Source organism: Pholcus phalangioides, unplaced genomic scaffold (genome assembly GCF_987345545.1).
Source record: "Pholcus phalangioides strain wild (caught in Gottingen) unplaced genomic scaffold, Ppha-v1.0 ptg000003l_1, whole genome shotgun sequence".
NCBI classification, from domain to species: Eukaryota; Metazoa; Arthropoda; class Arachnida; order Araneae; family Pholcidae; genus Pholcus; species Pholcus phalangioides.
Window position 1 is genome coordinate 26,768,608 of NW_028301596.1, and position 25,799 is coordinate 26,794,406.

Consider the following 25,799-nt stretch of genomic DNA (forward strand, 5'->3'; position numbering starts at 1 on the left):
AAATTGGAATGAATGTTCCAAAATTAATGGAATTTTTTTCATTTATAAAATTTTTCCGAAATTAATTTCTGATATTAATCCCATAATGAAGAAAAATTTGGAACTTTTGAAAAGTTAAAACAAATGAAAGGATTGATCACAATTTAAAATTCATAAATAATTCCAAAACAGCTGAAAATATATCTAATAAAAAACAACTTGATTACTGAAACACCAGAATTAGTGAAATTAATAATTTAATTTTAGATTTAATGAAAAATTATTCCTCTATTGATCGATAAAATATCATATAATTAATGAATATTTGGAATTAAAGCCGAATTCAGAAATTTAATGGAAAATATTTCATAGGATTTAGATTTTTTTCTCTAAAAACTAATAAAAATTATGGATGCATAAAAATTAATGAAAATTCAGAATTAATGACAATTTATAAAATTTGGAAAAAAATCACTAAATTAGTGAAAATTAGGTATATCAATGAAAATCATGAAATTAATGAATTCCATAATGATTTCTGAAATTAATGAATCCCATAATTCCAAAATTAAAATAACTCCATAATAAATGTAAATTTAAAGCTAATGAAAAGTCAAAACCTTGGAAAGAACAATATTTAATAAGAATTCAGAAATAAATAAAATAATTCAGGAATTAAAGAAATAATTGATAATACTGTGGTTATGTAAATAACATTGATAGTGAACATTTTTCATAAGAGAATGTGAACTCTATTATAATAACGCACACAATTTAATTTTTAAAAAAACTCCTACCGAATACGAAAAATCGTGCACGTGGGACATGAAAATCTGCGGCTCAACGGCAGCGCCAAGGAGTGTGCACGTACACGCAATTAGTGTAGTGTAGCCTTGTGTCTCAATTTGCACTGTCCTTTTGATTTCCGTTAGCCGTAAAACAGAGTGCTGACCTGTGTCATGTCGTGAATGCTGCACGCAGCTCAATTTGCACTTCGCCTTAAACCAAAGAACCCTGGTTTTTTGTTTTTTTTACCAACTCTGATTTTCATAAAGTACCCTAAGCGCAGAGCTGTCTCAACTGCATCATAGGCCTCCAGGTAAGACAAATTTTTCTGAGGCCCCTCCCCCACTTAGCTATGAATATCTGCCTACCTTACTTAATTTGCATACTCACTTATTAGAAAACTTTAACCAGATCAAATTGTCATGAGGCTTCCTGGCAACTGATGTTCCTGAGCCGTGGGCACATGTGAAAATGTGGGCCCACCGTGAAATGATTTTTCTGAATCTTCCCCCCCCCCCCCCCCACTTGAAAATAATTGCTTACCAATTTACACACTTATTCGTGAAAATTGTAAACAGATCTAATTGTCATGAGGTTCGGGTCATGCGTTAAGGTTAAAAGTAAAGGGGGGGGGGCACCAAAATCATTTGTGTGCTTAGGGCCTTCATATGGGTTAATCTGGCCCTGGATGTGATTGTGTGATGCCTTACATCAATGTGTTTATTACGAGCACAGAATTTTGAGTTCTCAGCATATTTTATTGCAGATTGACTTCACAATAAATCACCATGGATATTTTGGATGTCCTTTCAATTTCAGCTCGCACATTATTCCTCTTAACCAGGCACAGTCCTGTGTGCGGAACTGAGAGACTTGGCTCTAGTGGAATTTAGAGCTACAGAATGTTGCTGTTTTGACATCCAGGTAACAGCTCCTACTGACATCATGAATACATACCCAGATATGAACCTTCGGGTGTCCAAATAATTCCCCTGATGTGCATGAACATATGCAGAAAGCTCACAGTGATCAGCTTCATACATCATTTTCATGGAAACAGTTGACTTGATTGTATCGAAGAACATGTTTCAGTGAGCTTTCCCAAGATTATTGTTGAACTTGCTTAGATGACCAACAGCAAAAGCAATATCAGGGATTGTAGAATATGTGGCGAAGATGAGAGAGCCAACCAATTCTCTGTAAGGCACATCAGACATCTCTTCTTTTTCAGATTCTGGTCCTGGGTCTCCTTGCATACCAGACAAGTGTGCTAACCAATACAACAGAGGCACACTTTTCAATTCCTTATAACATGCATTAGTAGTGTAGAGCTCTGAGTTGAGTCATAGCAGCCTCCCTTGACTACAGCAATATTTGCCCCAGTTGGCGTTTTGTATGAAGAGATGGTATTTTTTCAGCCTGAATAATACCATCTTCTCATACAAAACGCCAACTGGGCAAAAATTGCTGTAGTTAAGGGAGGCTGCTATGACTCAACTCAGAGTTTCACACTACTAATGCATGTCATAAGGAATTGAAAAGTGTGCCTCTGGTGTATTGGTTAGCTCACTTGCCCAGTATGCAACGGGACCAAAGTTTGATTCCCGGAGGAGACAAATCACTTTTCTTTCCAAATATATTTCAGCATAACATCAAGAAAATTCAATTACTCAGTAAAACATCCATGTTTTGCAATTTGTATATGCAAATATTTATAAAAATATCTGGGTTCAAATTTTTTAGTTTCACAATTGTAAAAAACTCTGCTTAATCTGCTTAATGTTAAACTGCTTTCAATTTTGCCAAAAAAACTCTGGTTTTTAGGATAAAAAACCCATCCCAGGAAAGGGGGAGGCGAAATGGGTATCTACCCGAAGAGCAAATTTGACAACCCTGCAACTCATACAACTTACGATTTGAGACACCCAGGAAAATTAGAATTGACACTAACCATTGTAGTATGTGAAAGGGATTCCAAACGCTTGTTCATTTCTAAAGCTCTGCAATTCATTTCCTTTTGAAGTTTACTCATAGCATCCAACATCAGTATATTGTGCTTCTCCAGCTCTTCTGAGTATTTAATAGTAATAGATAGCTGAAAAAAGCACAAAGGGAGGAAAAAAAAACTAGATTCATTCATATATTCAGGTTTCCATAGACAAAATGCAAAATATAAAGGAAATAACATTTTTTCTGGATATTATACCAAGGTGACCAAGGAAAGAAAAGTCATTTCGTCTTTGCCAGAAATAACTTTTTTGACATACCAGATGACTTCTTTCCTGGTTCACCTCTGCATATTATCCAAAAAAGGTATATTTCTTTGATGTATTGGGCTGAGCAAAAACTCAAAATACAAACTCAAACAATACAAAATACACACAAGCTGGAAATTCAACATAACAGATGCTGAAATATATGTGCAGCTCATATATCACATGCAGCTTGTCCATATTCATGTGGGAACTTCTAACAAATGCTGCCATCTCCCATTAATTTTTGTAACTATGACTGATGATTCAATATTGCATCACTGTAGACTTGTTGCTCTCCGTGGCGAGACTTTTTAAGGGGCAGATCAGCCTGCATTTGTGCCTCGAAGTTGGGAACCATAGGAAACAAACTTCAGCCGACCACCACTGTAGAGACAGTGAAGTTTGAACCCAGTGTAACATGGCGACCTAGGATCCTTCACAAATTCCTCCATTTTAATAAATTCTTGTTTAGGCTCCCGGGACCTCTCGGTTACCGGAAACCACCCGAGGTATCCGCTGGCATTCCAGCTCGGGCCAGTTATGTTCGCTAAGTCTGACAGTCGGGGTGGGGTCTCCTGGCTGTCGGGCGTGAAAAGGGACCAGAGGTCGGGCTACCGATGTCACACATAAATTCTATTTACACCAGTGTGATGGATTCTGGAGTTTGTCATGTTGCCTTCCTCTCCCAATCTTAGAGTCCCGCGGATCGCTGGTGGGAATCCCGCAGAGTTGTCTAACTCCATAAAAGGAAAACATTAATGTGCAATATCAAATTATAAATAATGTTTAGCAATGTAATTATACAAGAATAATGTGCAATATTTTTTCCTTCATGCCATCTGGGCCGCGGACCACTTCACAGTCAATAATTTCATGAGTCTTTACAATCCAAAATAGGCCTATTGTTGCGGACCCTGGCCAGGTCTTCAATGTTTACCTTCTATGTGTTGCCAATTTCTATATGATAGCTTTGTAATAGTGTTTTATTTCGTATAAATATGCAAATGAGATGTTATTTGTTGAAGGAATTATGATTTCAGTGCTGTTTCATTCTCAGTCATGATTCCTTCTCGCATAGCCAATGAGGTGAAGGGTTTCTTCTTATATACCAGCAGTGTGCTAGATCGCTACACTTGACTTTCATTCACTCATTCATGCGCTCTCGTGCTTGAGCTCAACTATGTAGACGTTCATTGCTGAGCTGTCCGACCTCTCCCAGTGTGAAAGGCTCCTCCTTGTGGTCATGAGTTGACAAAAAAGGGCTTCCTACTGTGTGATGCTACTGGAGTAACTTGGCCCACTGGAAAGAACAAAGAGACGACCAGCGAGAGGAGAGGCGAAGTTACTCCAGTAGCATCACAGTAGGAAGCCCTTTTTTGTCAACTCATGACCACATGGAACAAAAAGTTTGGGAAACTATGGTCTAAAAGAAGAAAAAATTGTCGAGATCCTCTTGAGCTAACGCTCCTGTAAAGGGTGTTTCTAGCAATACCATAAACCAGACTTGGTCTTCGGGTGGGTGACGTCACAAACGGTCCTGAGGCTTTGTATATAGGAGTTAGTGACATAACTGGCCCGAGCCAGAATGCCAGCGGTCCTTGTGGTGCGAGTTTGTCACTATGACCACTCGACTATCAGAACAGCGAAACATATATACTGTTATGGCTGAAGATACTGCTCAACACTGAAAGCACTTCAACTGTTTAAAGACCAATGTTCCATAAATGGAACACAGTTTTTATTTACACAAATATCAGATAAAAATTGATTCAAACATTTCCGGTTTTTTATCATATATAGTGGAGTTTTCAAAGTATTTTTTGAAATAAATTCGGAAACTTTAGGTTGATATAAGTATTTTTGACAGAATTCTGAATTTTGACATTTTCAGGGTATTTTTTCCGTATTTTGATTAAAATTTGCCAAAATTTCAATTTCGAAGTAAATTGAAAATTACTTTTTGTGTCTCTACCACTTAATATGTCAATCAAAGTAAATCAATTCGTTTCTTTGTACTGTTAAACATTAAAGAGCTACGAGCATTCAAAAATGCATGCTCCATTTATGAAACATTCGCCTTTCAAGAGACAGGGATTCTAGGGATATCCAATGTGTAATGCAGTGCTTCAATTTTTGCGTTCGAATCTCAGGTTCTTGTCATCGATCGACATGTGTATAGGGGCTAATTCTGGGTAATATGACACGGATGAATGTGATCTCCGGGGTGGATTGTGTATATTGGGTGAGTACTTTTTTATTCTTGCATTCTTAGAAATGTATGTTTTTTCGAACTTCAGACTAATCAAACCGAGTTCGACAATCCTAGATAGCCTTATTGTGTTCAGCTGAGTGTAACCATATCAAAAAGATCTCGCATTAGAAGAAGCTGTAGGATATTTAGAAACTCTTTCAGATTCCAAATTAGAGAATGTAGGTATATGCCAATTATGTGCTAATGAAAATGAACATCATAGATGAAGATATTGTTGAAAATGATCTAGTATCAACAGTTCCAACTGATGTATGTGAAATGCTAGATAATTTTTCAACAACGAGGATGGGGTGTTAGAAAACTCCTAAACATATTCTTCAAAAGATGTAGGGCAGAAAAAAAGGAGCAAAATATAAGTGTAACGCTCAAGTGTCAAGAACAGTTTTGAGCAATCCGAAAAAAAATTATTGCATGGGATAAAAAATTATTTTTAGAATCCGATCGAAACCTCGGTTCTGGATTCCATTCGAAAATATTTGCCATATGACCATTATAGCACGTTGAATAGTTCATTCAGAGTTGCGAGAAGCAGATCGTATTTAACATTTGAAATTCCTAAGAGAAGTGACAATGAACATTCTACGAATGAAAAGGAGGGGTTAATTATTTATTCAGGTTCACGTTGTCAACTGAAAAAAAAAGATGTTGGGTCATTTAATGGCCATTATATTGTGTCTGTGAAGCAAGGACAGTATGCGGTTTGCCAAAAATGTGTATAAATGCTACGTATGTGACAAATGGGTCCATCAAATATATATGTTTTCTTTCTTTTATCACTGACATTAAAAAAAAATTTGAATTTTCTGCATTCATTTTTATATTAAAAAAACCAGTATACGTTACGAATTTGAATTTGTAGTAGAAAGTAAAAAATTCCATGTGATAGCTGTACTCCAGAAATAAATAATCGTGAGAATATAGGCGACACCACTTTCTGCTTTCACCTCTTCCCAAGTGCCAATGTTCCATTTATGGAACATCGTGAAAAACAAAGAAAAGATTTTCTTAAAATTTCAAAGTTGATCTGTGTATAGGTATGCAAAAGGACCTCGAACTCCAAATGTTAAAACAATAAGTGACTTTGTTTATAGTTCGGCTTTTAAACGGTTAAGTGTGACGAAAAAAAAATTGTTTTATTATCCCATGCTTTTATTGCTCCTTACCAACATCAAAAAGTAAAAGCCACTACTTCTCTTCACCAGGATACATATCAGTTCATATTTTAAAAATGAGTCTGCACACTATTCCTTTCCAAAAAATGTCAGTTGCTTGTTTTCATTATCTCTGGGGGTTGACAAAAAGGGATTTTCTTCAAAATGACATCTCAATAGAATGCCATTTTAGTCTTTTTTAAGCCATTTCTGTATCTGTGATTTACATCGTCTTGTAAGTCTTTACTTGTTAACTAGAAGAAGACTCTTAACAGGCATGCGGCTTCATTATGAGGATTTGAAGGAATTGGCTACGAGTAGAGGCTCAAGATCCGCATCTTCTCGTGATGCCAGTAAGTGATGAGGTGAACGGATGCGGATAGGCTTCCTCCAATCCGCACTGGCCACCAGTGGAGAGAATTATGACCAAAACCCTCTAAAAACAATCAAGTGAGCTCTCTTCCATAAACAAAGGCCCTCAGTCCCCAGCAGTCTGAGTGTCCTTCGTTATAGCAGAGACCAGCAAGACCATTCACACCAGTTTAAAAAAAAGGACACAAGTGTTCCTTTGAAGGAAAAGAACAATTTATTGTGTAAAATATTCAACTTAATTTCTTTTCAGATATATATCTGACAGGGATGTTTAATAGTCTTTACTTGCTAATTAGGAGAACACCCTTCAATTACTTCATTATGAGGACTTGAATATCAACTAGTAGAGCTTAAGGTCCAATACCCACCTTCTTGTGGTGCCAGTAAATACAAATACAACAAATACAAATAAAACGCCACAACAGGCAAATTGCCCAACAAGGTGGTTGACTTAAGAACATCATGGATCCCCGAGCCATTTTTTGGAGGCCCTACCTACTACTGCTACACCACACATGCACCCCCCCCCCCCCGCGGAACCCCCAACGAATCGGTACATGCGGGAATGTGCGTGTACGTGTAGTGCAACCTGACGTGAAGTTTTTTGTTTCTCTGTAATGCTTGTTATGTGTAGTGCTGCCATCTGCCACCAGTTTCTCTAACTATTAGTGAAGTGTTATGATTGAATGATTTATCGTTGTAGGACTGTTGCTCTCTCTGGCGAGACTTTTTAACTGGGAGATCGGCTCGCATTTGCGCCTTGAAGTTGGGAACCACAGAAAACCAACTTCAGCCGACCACCACTGTGGGGTTCGAACCCGGATCTTCGCATCGCGAGTCCGTCACTATAACCACTCAACCACCACAGCGGTGAGGTAGCCATGAGGTGAACGGATGCGGATAGGCTTCCTCCAATCCGCACTGGCCAGTGCGGAGAATTATGACCAAAATCCTCTAAAAACAATCATGTGAGCTCTCTTCCATAAACAGAGGTCCTCAGTCCCCAGCAGTCTGAGTGTCCTTGGTTATAGCAGCAATCAGCAAGACACAAAGGCAGAGGGTGCTAAAAATCTCTGGGTTGGACCAGGCTGCCATAATATGATTGGCCATGTATAATGGACAAACTCTTTTATCGGAAGATCATTTAAAGGAGTTGGACGAACAACTGGAAAGAATAAATTAGGGCATCTTACTTAGGCATCTGTGAAGTAAGAAAAGGAAAGAGAAAATTGAACTTGCCAATGGACATGTATTCTACTACAGAGGAACATAATGGAAGAACTAGTGAAGTAGGATTTCTCATTCATAAAAATTGGAAAAATTACATCATTGAAATAGATAGCACATCTGATAAAGTTGCAAAATTGGTTACGCAAATATCAAGCAGATACCAGATACAGATTATCCAAGTCTATGCACCAACAACAAGCTATTCTGAAAAAGAATTTTTTATGAAGAATTAGATGAGATTTTGAATAATGAGATTATGATGGAAACCATCATATCAAAATAGTAATGGGTGACTTATAATGACAGGAATTTGAGCACGAAGAAATGATGTAAGCTCAGTCGTAAGCCATGGTTACGGTGTACAAAACAGACTAGTCAAATTTGCAGAGTGAGCAGTTATGCATCATGAATTTGTTTTTTAAGAAGAAACTCCAAAGAAAGTGGACATTGGAGAATCCAAACTGCAACAACAAGCTAGACTGACTACATCCTATCTAATAAGAAGCACATGATCCAAAAGAAAGACACACACACACCAGATTCTCCACAAATTCAATACAGGAAGCAATCATCGACAGGTGAGATGTAGAATAATGTTTAACACTAGAATAGACTGGGATATGAAAGGAGTTGGGTATGAAAAATATGAGGACGCAGTTTGTCAACTGATATAAGCTCACAACAGCTCAAATTGTGGATGTTGTCTGTCTTTTTATGGTCAAAATTTTTTTACCTCCCCCCTTTCAGGTATCAAAGAAATCCATTGAGCATGTGCTATAGAGTGATTTTAAAGATTAAAGATTAATTGAATGATGATAGGTAGTTCTACTGATAAAATTAATGATAGGTTGTTAGATGAAATAAAAATGAAAATTATTGATCAAAATATTATTATATGTACATCAAAATTTTAATTATAGTGCAGGCGCCAAAAACGTTGAGTATGCAAAACAAGAGGATCGGCAACTATGCTCGTGTAACAATACCCGTAGGCCCCAGGTGGAAAACAGTCTTATTCTAGTCATTTTTATATACAAGTTGTCTTACCTTCGAGTTCACGGTTGATTAAATTAGATTGTGATATTTTCATTGTTCAATCTGAAAAAATGTGTGAACCTGATCTCATCGCCATTTTGAATTATTGTTGTTGCCAATTTTATTTTGTGAAAGTTGCTATAAAAATCTACTTCACTATGCAAATTGGATAATATATTTTTGAGATTGTCGGTCCCAGGAGTTGGATTGTACTGCACTTCCTTTTCAGGTATAAATATCCAGAGTCACGATCGTCATTCACATTTCATTCACCACCACTTCACTTGAGGTGATCACCTCTTGGTGAACCGTATAATTTATTTAATTCGTAGAATAAATTAACTTGTCTCACTGGTGCTCAGCACATCGCCGGATCTCATCATGCCTCATCTCTAGTCATCAGTTGTCACCACCGTCGTCCCGGTTCCTGTCATCGCTCGTCCATCATATGGCTTGGCATCGAACAACACTTCCGATTCCGACCGCCCGATCGTCACCTTGGCTCTAGCCGTTGAATCTGCACTCTCGCTGCCACGCGAAGCCTCGTCTCTGGTTGTGAAATTTGCTCACTCCCGTCAAGGTCAATGACGTCATGGCTCATGTAATTCAAGAAAGATCATCAAAATTCTGTCACTGGACTATATTGATGAGTCAACAGACTTACACAAAGATTGGTATGACTTTGAGAAATATTTTTGTGAAAATTTTATTAATCGTAACCTAATAAAATCGTTAAAAGTATTAATAAATTTACTTATGTTAAAATCTAGAAATTCTCTTGAAATCATTTGTCTCTCTTACTGTGTATCGATTGCACCAATTTCGCCAGATCAGAATCCTGGGTCGTTATACAGGGACATCGCACTCGGAAAGACCCTAAATAATAAAGAAAGCCATGTTGCCAGCGGCTGGAATAGTCCATTTGAATCCCCTCCATCGCTTCCTATTCTGAGCACGTGAGCCTAGTCCTTCAGCGTGCTTGTGAGTCAGTGGGAATGTGGTATCTCCCCAGCACATAAAAAATATGTTTAACAAATACAGCCGTTACGGCCATATTCACCATCAGCGGTTAATCAGTAGATAGTTGTTAAAATGACGGTTACCTGAAAAATGGTATTCTTCATACCTTTTACTAGCAAGTTAAAACTCCTTTTACCCCGTAACTTTTACCACTGTTTTTGAGCGGTTACAGCCCCTGGTAAACGCATGCACGCCAGTGTTATTTACCTCTTGAAACATGGCTTACTACCATAGATATTTGCCATATCTTAAAACTCTGGAGGAAACTGAAAATGTAGAAAGAAGATTGTGGATCATTTACAGCGATAGGTGTGATAGCAATAGATAGGTCCTCGCATCTAATGAGGATTTCAAGTCCTGTTACAGAATAAGTCTGAGCACCACTGAAGAAATTCTCTCTTTGATTAGAGATAGTTTCCCTCCTGATAATAGGGCAAATAACAGCCTATCCCCTAAAGAGAAGCTGTGCATTGCACTACGGTTTTATGCCCCAGGCAGTTTCCAGCTGACATTAGGAGATTTTGCCTATGTCAGCCAGCCATCCAGTTGCAGGACCATCAAGCAAGTGCCAAAATGCCTGGCTAGACTGTCAAGGCAATGCAGGTGATAAGTTTGATCATTGCCTTCAACTGAGGGTGAGAGGCAGGAGGCGAGTCTATTTCACTATTTAAAAAATGATAAATTGCTTGTTTCATTGTATTTACATGTACAAAAATTGATTAAAAATTTATTTATAGGGTTTGGTAATTGAATAATAAGTTATTCATTGTGAAAAAATGTATCATAGCTTGCAATCGAACTAGAGATGTTACATTCTGGAGAAAATGTAAAATTCTCACCTTCCAAAAAATATTCATTATTAATAACAATATAACATCATAAATGATCTTTATAAATGACAAGAATATTCAGAGGCTTATTCACAATTTTGTTCTGCCTTTTGAGCTACCCTAGTTTGTTTTTTTCATTCTAGTTTTGTTTTCTTGACTACTAATTTTTCGAATTTGCCACCCTGTGCAGTAACCTGCTTCCCCACTCTTATCTTTAGATCCTTCTTGGTCATTCATATGCTTGGTCACTGTTTTGGTCACTCACTCACTTTGTTTTCACACTTAGAAAAGTCAAATGCACGCATATCTGTTCAATCGCATTTCTTACACATTGTTTTCTGTTGTTCTTACACGCTCAGTTGTACACTTGATTTATACTTATACTTATTTGAGTTCACATTTACACTTTTGAAATGCACATATACACAAGTTTTTGCTTTGTCTACACGGTGCACACATTGTTTCTTTGCCTTCGTTTGTGTTGTCCAGCAAATTCATTCACACATTTGATTTTTGATTTTACATGGTCAATCTTGTTCACAATTTCATATCTTAACCATTCACATATACAACTTTTTTTTTTCCTTCATAATTTCAGATATTCTTTTGGTACCATCATATATATACACTTGCATATCATATATATGCCTGCTATATATATAGCAGGTGTATTCAACATGCATATGATATTTTAATTATTCAACAATATACCTACAAAAAAATTTTTTTTAATGTACAGGGTACTAAAAAAGTATGTTCTTTTTGACAAAAAATGTTCGTATTGTTATATCATGCTCATTCACAAAAAGTCATTTTGAAAGATAGAATGAGATATATGAATGTTTTCTCTCAAGTAAATTCAGTGCTCTGCTCTTAATGTAAGATATTGTCTCTGCTCAACTTTAACAATCTTTTTTCTTTTAATTCATACAGTGTTAGCGTTTTTTTTAAATTTTCTTGTTTCTTTTTACACAAGGTAACATGTCATGCTATGGAATGAATCTTATATTTTTTGTAATTTTTGATGAACTCTTACCAATTCACGATCATAAATTCCAAAAGAGAAACACGTACATTACCCCTAAGCCTCTTCACCGCTGTAAGAATGGAGAAATCTATTTTTAACAACAGTTCCAAGAAATCCTTTCACAAGTTCAAGAGCAGCATTGTATTTTCCAAAATATTCTCACAATGTGATGAGACAGTCTGTCACCAGAAGAAATGTACAATTATGCCTCTACCAGAATCGCCATAATATCACAGCTTTTCTACAACAACTCCCTTTGTGAGTCGACGGTGTGGTGACATTCCCCAACTTTTGTTTGTTTCTTCTTCGCGACATCGAGTGCGGCGTGAATTTTTCCAAAAAAGTGTGTCCAGTTCGTCTTGTGTGAGGCAAACGATAGGGCACTCCATGATGTAAAGTGGTAAAGAGAGGTTCTATCTCTTGGGAGGTAGCTTCTGCACCCCCATGAGCCATTTTACTCCATGCATTTCAAAATAATAAAAAAGACAGGGAAAAAACAATAATTCTTCAAATTTCCTATTTCAATCAGCAGCTACTTGGTGCAAGCATTGACACACGCCGGACACTCATCATTATTGAACATAATCAACAAACACGCATTCTTCAGGTAGTTTGACTGTGGATGATCCCCATGCCGAGGGCTGCATGACAATGAACAGTGTGACAGTTGTCCCCTTTTCGCATGAGTGCTCCAGGACAATTATGGTTCAGAATATGACGTCCATTGGACTTGCAAAGACAACACTCAATGCACTACCACTATTATTTGGACAAATTCATTTTTGGATTGTCATTCATTAATCATCTCTCCTCTTGCCCTTTTTCAGCTTCCTCATCAAGTTAATTCCTCCACTATCTCAAAAAATAAGTTAATTCTTCTCTATTTTTTTTTTTCATTTTCTCATCATACAGTTTGAAGCACAGAGAAAAATTAGTCACACATGTTAACAACACAACATCACAAGTCATTCGTAAGATTATCGTGAAGATTTTTCTTTTTTTTCATGATACCAACATATAAAAAAAAATACTAGCAGAAAATATTTAAAAGCTAAATCAAAAATATTTCAAAAAGGTGTTTTTTTTCCCTGAGTAAATTGTTTTACCAAATTGATGATTTTAAGCTGGAAATCTGATAGTAAATTAATATCACTCAAAATAAACACTGTTTTAAATTTTTTAGTTTGTTATAAATGTTATTTTTTCTACTTCACATCTTATTTTTCATGTATGATTATGAAGCAGGTACTGTATTTAGGACAGTGATTGCCCAAAACCCTGCCGAATCTCTTCAAACACTTTTCTTTAAAAAATACATTATATTGAAGGCACTAAATACACAGTCACAGTTATAATCATTGCATTATTGTGAAACTCAACATAAATATTATGGTTTATTAGATAGCAATATAATGATGTGAATATATATCAATGGTGTAGTGTTTATTTGATGCAAATTGTTCTATTTTGACTTTTCAAACTTTTTTAATTTTAAATTGATCTATTTTGCATTCTCAATTTTTAAAAACTAATTATAAATAAAGGTAAATATCTGAAGAAAATGAGGCCACTATGTAGCACCTACTCATGACTAACAGAACACAATTTCACAAACACTGATTAAGCCTATATGGTGATAAAAGACTCAAGACCCAAAGTTTTTGTTAAATTTAAATTGCTGCTCTTATGAGGCTAGAAACAAATATTTCACAGAATAAATTCAAGCTATATTTACAATTCTATCATATGGGGGACAGCAATACGAAAAACACTGGAAGGCGGCTTATCAAAAGATAAGCCATTGTTTTTCATTTTCATGTCCCCCAAGTTATGCATCAATTGAAAGAATATTTTCAAATTTTGTTATCTTAGAAATCATCTTGGCACAGATAGGGCAGCTAAATTAGTTATGTGTTATTGAATGTTAAAAGGCGCAGCTGCAATTGATTATTAGTACTAGATTATTATGCAAGTTTAATTTCATTCTGTAGTCTATCTATTTCTTTTTTCTAATTTTCATGCGACAAATTTTTATCCCATTCTTGTATCTTTTATGTTTTCATAAATCTAATATCTAACCTCAAGACAGTTCAGTTTCAATTTTTTGATAACCTGATATCAGTCATGCAACCCTTTACATATACTGTTTTGAATTTCAACATTTTATCATATACTTAATGTAATTTATAATATAATTTATATAATATAAAGTTTAATATTTGATTATAGAAGTCACCTGTTTATCAAATTGCAAAGTTTTTCACTTATAGTTATAAATAGGAGGTTTCGGACAGTTTAGGGCAGGAACTTTGGTTTTGAAGAAACAACTTGAGGTTTTGAACAGTATGGAAAATACCTTGGTTTTTACCGTACTGTACAAAACATTGCTAACCCTGATTAAAATCTATAAAAATGACTAGAATAAGGACCATTAACATTTCCGTGGGGGCCTAAATGATAACATTACAATTCTAAGCTCTCTTTTTTCCTTACTCAAAAACTTGCTTTTATCAATTGTATAGTGTATGCTTAATTGTGTTTATTTATTTCAATATTGTTTGGCCGAGGCCTGTACAAGAGGATGCAGAAGTTCTGTATTATAAAAATGACGGTTGATGGTACATGAAAATTCAGAAATCGTAGTACAATCTACAATATTTGATGGTAGGTTTTTCCAGTCGATAATAGTTCTTGGGAAGAAGCTAAATTTGTGGCAATCTGAAGAGGCAAAGATGGGCTGTAAATTTTGGGAGTGATTAAGTCTAACGGAAAAATGAGAGCATTTAATTAGAAAGTTAGAAGTGTCAATATTAAAAGACCCATGGAGGATTTTGAAAAGGAAAGTTAAATGAGAAATAAGTCTAAAGGAGGAGGTGGTTGAATATTGAGTTAGCGCTTGAGTTCCGATATGGAGACAGATGAAGACCAACAGTTAAAAATGAAGAGAGTGGACATATTTTGGATAAATTCTAATTTGTCTATGTTGGTTTGGGTATGTGGGTCCCAAGCTTCACAGGCATAAGAAAGAACAGGGACAATATATGTTTGGTAGCACAAGTGATGGGCATGACTGGTGGAGTTTTTCAGATTATGACGAAAAAAAAAAGTTTTTGGAGAAATTTATTAAAAATATAATAAACATGACGATTCCAGTGCAGATCAGACGAGATTATTATGCCCAGGTATTTATAATGAGAAACCTCAGAGATCAAGGAATTGTTTATCGAGTAAGGGAAATCATGGGGAATTCTTTTACCGGTAACTTTCATAAAAACAGTTTTTGGGGAGTAGAGGGGCAAATTCCAGGTTGGGCATCATTTGGAAATAATGTTAAAATTGTGTTGGAGAGATTCTTAGTCAGAATGATTGGACACTGTTTTGTAGATGACACAATCATCCCAGAAGAGTCTGATACTGCAGTTTAGGGAGTCAGGTAGGTCATTGATATAAATTAGAAGTAGTAATGGTGAGAGGACCGAACCCTGAAGTGTACCAGACTTGACATGAAGAAATAGGGAGTTCTGGCCCTTGAATGAGACAAACTGGCAACAGTCAATGAGGAAGGCCACCACCCATTTAAGCAGTTGGACATTTAGACCCAGGTTTGAGAGTTTTAAGAGAAGTTTATTGTGGAGCACCCTGTCACAAATGCTTTAGAAAAATCTAGGAAAATGATATCAGATTGAAGGTTTTTGTCAATGGTGTCTCAAGTCATGTATGAAAAGTGTTAACTGGGTAGATACAGATAATGATCTAAATCCATGTTGTTTGGGAAAGAAAAAGTGAGTCGAGTTGAAGTGGGTGTGGATTTCCTTAGCAATTATGTGTTCAAAGAGCTTGCAGCCAGAGGTGGTGATTGCGATAGGTCTAAAATTAAGAGGGTGGGACAGGGAACCTGATTTATCGATGGAAATTATCTTATTAATTTTCCAGTCAGAGGGAAGGTTAGATGTGTTCAGTAGGGTGGAACGAAAAAGGATGTTTTTTTACTTTTTTTGGAAATTGATGTTGCCTTAGTATCCAGGGGGTGAACTATCTCTGCAGTCCTTAGTAACTACTAGTCCGGAGGACTGAAGCTAAGGACCGCTTCAACTACTAGTAGTTAAGAGGTACTATGTACTACCAGTCCTTAAGGTCACGTGACGTGAAACAGTAGTTAGAGGGGGGAGAAAATTTTTGGTTTCGAGAGTAACAGATCTCTAACCAATCGGGATGCTGTTTGAAGCCTACAACTACTACTAATTATTTAACAATCGTTTTTCCGCAGTGGGTTGTGGCAGCGATTTCATGTTTACAAACAAACATGTTGTAAACAAACTTTTTTTTTCCAAAGGACTCGCCATACATTTTTTTGTCACCCGTGTTTTCAATTTTTTTTACTCTAATATCGCTGGCTAGTTTAATTATTTTGTAACCGTATGAGGACATTGCATTTTTCATCTTGGGACTTTTTTTTAGAATAAGATTCAGTATATAATAATAGTCAAAGTATTTTTCTTGTCCGAGCTCATGGACCCCACTTTTGAATGCTTGAAGAAGCGAGTATATGGGACCCCAGCTGCATATAAGCGGGTCGCATACTGATGAAATCAAAATTTGAAAAAAAAATTCTTACAACCAAATGTAAGATTTTAAATTAAGGTTACCGGCACTAGTTCAGCCTATGGCCGTAATGTGCCTTTTCGGGGCAGACTTTCCCTTTTTTTTTGAGGGGGGGGGGCTCTTCTTGAAAGGGTTATTATGCAAAATAATTATAGATTTTTGGGCCCCCATTCACCTCGGGAGCCGTACTTGAGGCCCCAGCTGAATACTGTTTTTAATATTGAGTGCTACTTTTTTTTAAAAACCAATTTGTTAAATGATTTTTTATTATCCATTTTTATTCCTTTTAAATTCATTGAAACAACGAATTGCAAATTCTTTCGGGAGCAATTAAAATAATAAATTATTGATAATTTATAATTAAAAGAATTAACTGCCTTGCTGCGTATTGTAGTTCTGTATTTTAAACTATGGGTTTCTCCTCAGTATTAAAAAATATTATCAGAACATGATTCTCTATGAATGAGCACTTACCTGTTAATGCAAGTGAATACTTCAATATTTAAAAGATATATACTTCTATATTAAAGATCTTTCATCAATTTATCTGTTTCATATTTAGCTTCCAACAAATAACTTCACCTTATAACTTTCATTTGATCGTATATTTCATTTCAGTTGATTAGAAGATGAATGATTGATTGAAGTTGATTAATAGAAACATGAATTGAATAACAACTTGCACACATGATTTGTCATACAAAAACATTTTATTTCAAACATATGTTCATAGAAAGTTATCATAATCACAATTTATTTGTTGTACTTTTCTTAGAAATCGCACCTTTCAAGAATATAATTTTTTGAGATTCATTAATTTTCATTTGTATCTTCAAATGTTGATTTACCTGAAATTAGAAAGAGGAAGAAAAAACACCTTTATTATGCTTATCAATCTTTAAATGTACTGTATATTTGATTTCAAATTATAACAGTCTTTATTTGCATAAGTAGAGATAATTCGTGCACAATAGCACTTTGTTGACTCGCCACCATTTTATCACAGTAGGATCCAAAATGCATCAACTGTGTTTTACAAGGGAGGCCTGGCATTGCACACAGATGCACTTGTTCATGTCTAGATGTATTTACCTAGGGCTTCACAAATCTTAGGAGCCAACATTGCAAAAAAGAAAATCATACTGACACCTAAAATTTTCTATGCAGATCACAAAATATTTGGAGTTTATGTCTGCATCTTCCGATATGTGAAGATCATCACCAAGTGCTAAAAAAGTTGAATATAATTTGTTTTTACTTTGGATTATTTCTCCTAAAAATATGCTTGGCTGCCAAGAAATTTGGCCGGCACCTAAAATGTTTTTCAATTTTTCGAGCCATGGTTCTACCCTAAAATTTTGGTCAGACAGATGAAGTGAAAAAACCTATTGGCACGCAGCTAACTTCAAATTTTCACTTTACTTTCAGCTTCGCTCTAAAACACATCCTTAGCAACCTCTTGTGGATCAGGGAACCCTATTTAAATTAACATAGAAATTTTGCAGTGTTGTATGGTCTTACTAGTTAAAAAGTATAATATTATTTGTCGTCAAACATATTGTTTTAATATTTCCATTCACAAAATTTGCTCATCAGTAAATATAACACGTTTTTCAAAGAATTAATATTGCTTTTCAGTTAGCAAAGCTTCTAAAGGTTTTTTTTAATGTCCTCCCTCTCATTTATATAGCCAAGACAGGTTTTTCAACAGTATACATGTTTTTACTTGCACTGGTCAAATTTTGAGTGGTACAGGTAGCCATTAAGAAATCTATTTTAATTTGTTCAATTCAATTATGTCAAAAAGAGTTGTTCTTTCAATAGTATCTGAAAAAATTATGATTATAAAGAAAATTACTCATAGCAAGATATTTCTCGAGAAAAACCAATATGGTATGGACTAAAAACAATGCCACCTTCCTCCCCCCCCCCCCCCGCTTATTTTGTTTTTGCACATATAAAATGTGTTGCTGAAATTACAATAATTTCAGAGGGACGTATAGTTTACAATTTTTATGAATTTTCTCAACTTAAAATTGAATGTGTATAAATAGGTTATTTTATTCATCATGCAACATAAATGAGACACTGAAATACATTTCTTAATAAACGTGTGAATTTATGTAATACAGCCTCTCCGAAACGCTATTATGTCTGCGATCTGATATAACACCAAAATTCTTTGGGTGGGATGGTGGCATTAAATCGGGGGTTCGACTGTATTTGTTCCACTAGGGTTGTTGATACAAATGAAATCAGTGAAAATGATGCAACACAATGTTAAAATTTATATCATTAAATCATGCATGGAAATATTTTATTTTACATGAAAATAATAATGGAAACTGTTGCTCAAAGTCAAATACAAAGAATTAAAATTACCTTTGTTTGCTCTGGTATAATTGTTTGGTAACTTTGAAAACCTTCACATAACTTCATAGCTACCTACAGCCAATTTCCTGGGAAACAAAATTTTTCAAGAGTTAGAAAAGTCTCACAAATGTATATACAATATATATATATATATCAGCTGTTTACTAACAACATCGTTAAAAACTAAATGCTTGTTGAAAGTTTCAGTTCCATAACATCTCAAAATGTTATATTTTAAAGTTCTTAAGTATTCGACATGGAAATTTTTTTTCTGTCGTTACCCATACACACAAAATCAAAAACAATTTTTGGCAAAAAATTCAATTTGAACACACACAGCAAGGCCATAACCCAAATACTGAAGTAGTAATATGTTTCAAACACTAATCTGCTTCCTTTCATTATAATATATATATACCTCAACACTAAAAACTGTGCGTGAAATTAAAACTTTGTTTTTTAGTCCCATTGTACGAACTTCATTTTTTATATCAACAAAACAATATAATGATTCCTTATTAAATATTCATCTCAGAGCGAGTTACAGAGTGCAATTTTTAAAGTAGTAGCATATGATTTTTTTCTGAAAATTTAACTTTCACTAAGTATTACAATATTGTTCATTTGAACAGTTCAAAATATCAAATCTATATTTTAATCCTTTACACTAAATTTAGTGCATGAGTTTTACAAAATTTAATATTTAACATTACTGCCAATTTTTACCAAGCTTTATTTCAATTTCACCATTACTCATCACAAAAAAATTAATTAAAATGTTTTGTCATTTAGGTGCTATAATTTATTATCAATGAATTGTATTTGTTATTATTTATTTACGCATGTGCTCAATTCATTTAGACATAATTTTTCATTAAAAAAAATTAATGTAGCAAAAAACATAGAATGTAAAATTTCAATCTGATATTATCGTAATAGAAGATTCATCTTTCATTCGCCATGTAAATATTTTCAATACAACCCAAAATATACATGGGCTATTTGATATTTTTCCAGCATTACCAAGTGGGATCCACTGCCCTATTGATTGCGTGACATTATGTCCATTTATATTTTTAAATAACGCATTTACCGAGCAAAAAAATATTAATAATATCTCTACCACTTTTCTTATATAGTTCGATAGCAATAAAATAATTCTTACCTCAGTAATGAACATGCTAGCACTTCGTCGTGGCTTCGATTGCCGATGTCAACATACACGTATGTATACTACAGCAGGTTTTTGATGATATAACGATGAATCACTTCAACTTTGATGACACCGAAGATATATATAATCCAAGTTTTATCTGTCATTATTATCGTAAAAAATTTTTTAATTCGAAAAAAACCAGCATATTTCATCGCTAAATATCACAGCGAGAGCTCGCGGCCAGAGGCAAAATTTCCTCTTTTCCAAGATGGCCGCGGTGAACTACTTTTCTTGCTGCTTTAGGACTGGTGCTAGGCAGTCCTTAGCAGCGGTCCTAAGTAACTACTAAAAAAAAGTCCTTAGCTTAGAGATAGTATCGAAAAGTCGAACTACTGGCCATCTAAGGACAAATCGGGGCTTAACTACTTTTTTTCGGCTAAGGACCGCAGAGATAGTTCACCCCCAGAAGATGCCTTTCAAGGTTTTCAGAAGTTATACCAAAATCTAGGAAAAATATTTTAATATCTTGAGGTTCCTCACAGACCCTAAAGATTCGAGCAAAAAGACTTTTCTAAGTACACATTAAAAAAATCTTTCCAAACATAAACAAAGTTGATTGTTTTTAAAAAGCCTTCTCCAAAAATGAAAAACACTTAATTTAAAAGTTATTCAGTACATGAGAGGCAAAACTGAATATATATATATAAACACAGAGAAATACTCAACAAGTTAAGAGTTCTATATATAGCCTAAATTACAACTGGCAAGCATATTTGATATTTGATTATTTGTAGCTGTCATGGCAGTTGTGAAAGGAGAATTTTCAAACTCTTCAAATAGTGATTGATAGAGGGAGATGAAAATAAACCCTTTTGGGGGGGGGGGGGGACAAAAATATAAAAATGTTCCAAATTAAAAATAAAAAAACACAGTTTGACGATATAGGTGTTATATAGGAGAATGCCCCCATTGCTTCCTCTGTTATCACAGATTATTACATTTACTTTTTTGCAAAATAGTCCGCTTTTTTTTTCTTCAAACGATGGAAGAGTACTCCTTGATTATATCATGGCTTGACTGCTGATGTCACGGTTGCTGATACAGCAAGAGATGCTTCAGTTAAGAGTCGTACGCAGCGTTAAACTGCTTGTGTGTGACACGAAAAATTCGGTATAGATGGAAGAGCAGGTTCAGATCATTTTTGTGGGTCCATTTCCGGATTATTTTTAATAGGTGGTCACTTGCACTTGATCCCATGCACATAGTTCCAAATAGCGCTTAGCAGAAACATTTATGCTCGGAACATGGAATGTACAGATTTTTGCTTCTGATAATCCTTCATTTCTAATTTTCAGAATTCTTTTGATTTTCAGTTCTTAGTAAATGAGATTCTCATTTGAGAGCAATGAGAGCAATAAATTCTCTGGGTGGGCATAGAAGTTTTTCTCCCATGGCCCCCCCAACACAATCTAACCCATAGGATCCCATGTTATACCCGTAGCTTCTCCCACCCCCTGGAACATTCCATCGCCCCTCCCAGGGGGCATTAACGCCCATGTTGGGAATCACTGATCTAGATGCTTCACAAGATGCCTTAGAGGTAACTCATTAAAGTGAAAAAGACAAATAAGACATTGCAAGAGATGGCGTATTTCTTTCTCTATTAATTTGATAACACCATTTTTATAATCAGTATTGATAATATTCCCATCGCATACGATCGCCATCAATTTCTTCGTATCAAAATCTTGTTTCAAAAAGTCTAGGATTGATGACTTTATATCCCTTGCTCTACTGCTTCTTGGAGTTGTGTGACCGAGCTAAATTGACTCGTGTTCCTGCAATATGCTTATATGTTCTTCAGATATGGAAAGAATCTCCTTCTTTGACATAAGCTAAGGTTTTGTCTTTTCGACCATCAGAATATATTCCTCGCACATTTTGTTCTAGGAATTTTATCTTGCAAAAGATGGTAGAACTTCAAAAGCAAATGAAGTACTTGCTTCTGCACCAATTGATGGACTAGATTCAGTTACTGGTAGATGGAAATGCTAATTTTGCTAATTTCAACGGTAAACTGTGTTTTGGCTCTTATAGATCACTTTCCTCAGAATCGTTGGATATGGATGAGTTTACAGTGGTAATAAACTAGTTTCCACTGTTTCTTCTTAAGATGACTTCAAATATGGGATACCATTTTCATTTTCCTTTGTTCATTGTTTTTACATTTTTTCGTTGTTAGGACATCTACTCGACCAATGGCCATCTGGCAAGAAATCTCGCTCTAAATTTAGGACCTTTCTAAACTTGTCACACTTAAAGTCTTCAAAATCACATTTGGATGCTGTAATGTCGAACAATTTTCGTGCTTAGCACTGAAAAGATTTCAAGTTCAACTTGAAAGTTTGAGATTCTTTCCTTGCTTTAATATTTTTCTTAAGATTCTTGTATTTACTGTAAAACTCTTTGAAAATTTTGCGTATCCATTGGTGAGAAACCGTAGGAATTGAAGTTTTCCAAATATTTTCTATGTTTGGCATGATAATTTCAAGAATATCTGCAATAGCTGGATCTTTTCTTGATTGTTGTGCCTTCATATTGCGTTGAGTCAGTAAATAACTAAGCTTAACATCATCATAGGTGGGCGAGACCTGAAAATCCCACTCTTTAGGGGATTTCCTAAAATGTCACAACAATAAAAGCTTCTGGTCATCATTTTGACTGTTATACACACTCTCAGTTAAGGGGTAAGATTGCAAATGAATACTGAAAACAATGGAAAAACATAGAGGTCACTGAATGAATCACGGGAATAGGAAGGCCTCCTCTGCTGTGTCATGCTACAGAATTCCACACGTGCCTAAAACTTCAGGGGCGATGGGGAGCCTCAAGAAGTTTGAATTTTGGGGAAAAAAATTCGGAATGGTATTTCTTCACATAAAAGCATATTTAAAATTCTATTACAATGGCAATTTTGAAATTTTTTTTTTCCGTTCCGCCCTAGTATTCAGTGAGACATTGAAAATAATGAGGAGATAATTACTAATTTCATCTACGCAGAATTTGAAGATATGATTTGGATCCCATCGGGGCCAGTTGAGTGAGGTTTTAGTTTTTTTAAAGATTTAAGAGACCAGCTTTAGAGAAACAGATGGGACTAGAATTGTGGAATGAATCAGAAAAGAAGTATTGTAGGGGAGTGGAATTGAAGGAGAAAACAGAAGAAAAGGCTCAGTTAAATTCGGAGGCAATATCAAGGGAAGAAGTTAGGTCCAAGTTGGAAGTTTCGAGCGAGAAGGTGCCGGCTGTTTTGGGGCGGAAGAAATTCCAGAATTTTGAGGGATTAGTTTTAAGATAGGTAAGCAATGAGTTGAACAGGTAATTAGATTTATGATGAGAAATGAGGTCTTTGAGGTTACGAGAGGAGACAGAGATATTGTTTCTGAGGGTAGGAGAGTCATTGAATTTGAGTTTAGCCATCCCGTCGAACTCTCAGGGGTGGAAGTGACAAAGTCCATTTCGGAGCAGCAAAATTCAGGATTCTGAGCAGTTTTGGAGCAGCAAAATATAGGATTCAGAGCAGATATTTATAAATTGGAGCAGAAAAATTATCTTACAAGAACATTTTCTTTAACCCTCACTCCTTTTCAAAATAAAACATCTTTCATCAGCTTGTTTTTTGTTTTTGGTGTTTAAGGCTTTTGACACCTTGTTTGAAAGAGTGGCTGTCATAACATTTTTCACAGGTCTATTTAAGATGATTTTTGTTACTGAGGGCACTATTTGCTGTCTGAAACAGCAGCACTTGAAATGGGCTAAAATTTGTTGATAAGTTTTCAATTTTTTTTATACTCGGAAAGAAATTGTTGCGAAATGGGAGAAAATTTCAGAAAAATCTACACGATGTTTCGCGATTCAGCACTCATTATTTGACGATATTGGCGATTTAACGCTCGTTTTTTGGCGTGCTTTCCGAAATTCCGGGTAATTGAAGCAAAATTCGCTATTTGGCACAGAAAAATACGAAAATACACTATTGGAGCAGGATGGTGCAAGATGTTAATTTTGACCAGTGCGGCGTAATTGGCGCAGAGTTCCCACCCCTGAATTCTTCTTTCCAGATGGATAATGTTGTGGTTGATCCAAGGGTTTAAGAGACTTTTAGATGAGGAGCATTTGGTAGGGACAATGGCTTTGCATTTTTCGATAACAGCTTTTAATTTACTCCAGAGACGTTGAATATTGTTAGAAGAGGAGATGAAGTCCGAAAAATTAGCACAAAGGATGTTTTGCATGAGAGAATAGTTGGCCTTATTAAAGTTGAGTTTTTTGCGCGTTTAAAAGGAGGGATGGTATGATGGAGGGAAAAATCTAAAAAGGGAATTTTGTGGTCACAGCAGCCATCAAAAACTGAAAAATGAGAAATTTGGATTTTTTTGGAAACCGCAATTGGGTCTAATGTGGAGACTGAGTGATTGGATATAAGTAATCCTAGAAAATTTCAATCTTATCTCATTTTTGTGAGGTGCCAGGGTGGGCCCATGCGTTTAAACTGACTAATGCCCTAAACTCTAAGCCAGAGAGGGGTGCACAAATGTAATCCTTTCATCTCTCCTTCAATATTAAAAGGGGGCACTAAAACGTGTGCTTGCCCTGGCTGGCCATGCATGTCATTGTGGCCCTGTACATCACTATGCATGTTTAAGGTACATACAGGGCCACAGCTGGATATTTTTTTAACTGGAGCAAGTAAGCTTTTGGACTCCCCCATGTATGGAGAAGTTAAAAGTGATTAAAGGGGTAATTCAGCACCCTGTACAAAAAACCCGATCTCCCTAGTTGCGGCGTATATAAATCACAAACTGTTTGAAAAGAACGATAGGTGTGAAAATTGTCTTAGTGCACTCTTCGATATTACCCGCATACAACGTTTTGTCTAGGCAAAAACAACAGATAGACAGGCTCATTCATATAACATACAAAAATAAATACCAAAAAGAATAATGAAAGTAAAACACACACAATGCAGCTCTTAAGGACATATTTCCTCCAAGGTTCATACTTATCTTTTAAATAATGTTTCAAAAGTTTGATACGGAATTTGCAAATATAAAAATTTCTTTCGTCAGATTTCTATTTTTACTTCTGATAATTTTTTATGAATTTATTACAAATTGTTGAGCCTCCTGGCAGTTTGTACTTTTTTGAATGAGGTACTAATTGGTTTTTTTCTAAAACGTTATAATCAGGATCGAATGCAATTAATTCAAGTATTTTTAATATATATCTCGGCTTTAACAGCGTAGGCCTAATCACATTACTTTATGAATGTCATTATGGGTTTTAATGTATGCTCTTGTAGGAAAACAAAAAAATTCATTGGGTTTTTTTATTGTTATCAGTGCAAGAGCACCAAACAAAGAATTAGTTTCTGTCCAATGGAACTTCACCATTCAGTTCCTCGAATTTTTTTTCCCCCTCATTTTTACGGCAACCTGAGCAGAAAAGCAATTCCTTTGTCCAGTGCATCCAAAATCCCATCACCCTCCTTGTCAAACCACTTAATAAACAATGGAAGACTGCAACCAAAAGTCCAGCCAAATCGTAATCAAGGTGTTCAAATCTTTTCAGTAGATGATGGCAGCTTCATGGTTACCCCAACCGTCCAAAAAATATGGATTTTCTTGGTTCAAAAAACCGCAATCAGAGGT

General features: G+C 35.4%; 1 protein-coding gene across 6 annotated transcripts in view; it reads right to left on the minus strand.

The window, feature by feature from the left end:
* LOC149088344 (uncharacterized) overlaps positions 1–25,799 on the minus strand; it is a 636,013-nt gene that overhangs the window by 544,529 nt on the left and 65,685 nt on the right. For all 6 annotated transcript variants that reach the window (XM_089247274.1, XM_089247269.1, XM_089247272.1 and 3 more), the window contains one exon: positions 2,717–2,860. In XM_089247274.1, coding sequence (XP_089103400.1) covers positions 2,717–2,860 — 144 coding nt within the window. The remainder of the gene's footprint in view (positions 1–2,716; positions 2,861–25,799) is intronic.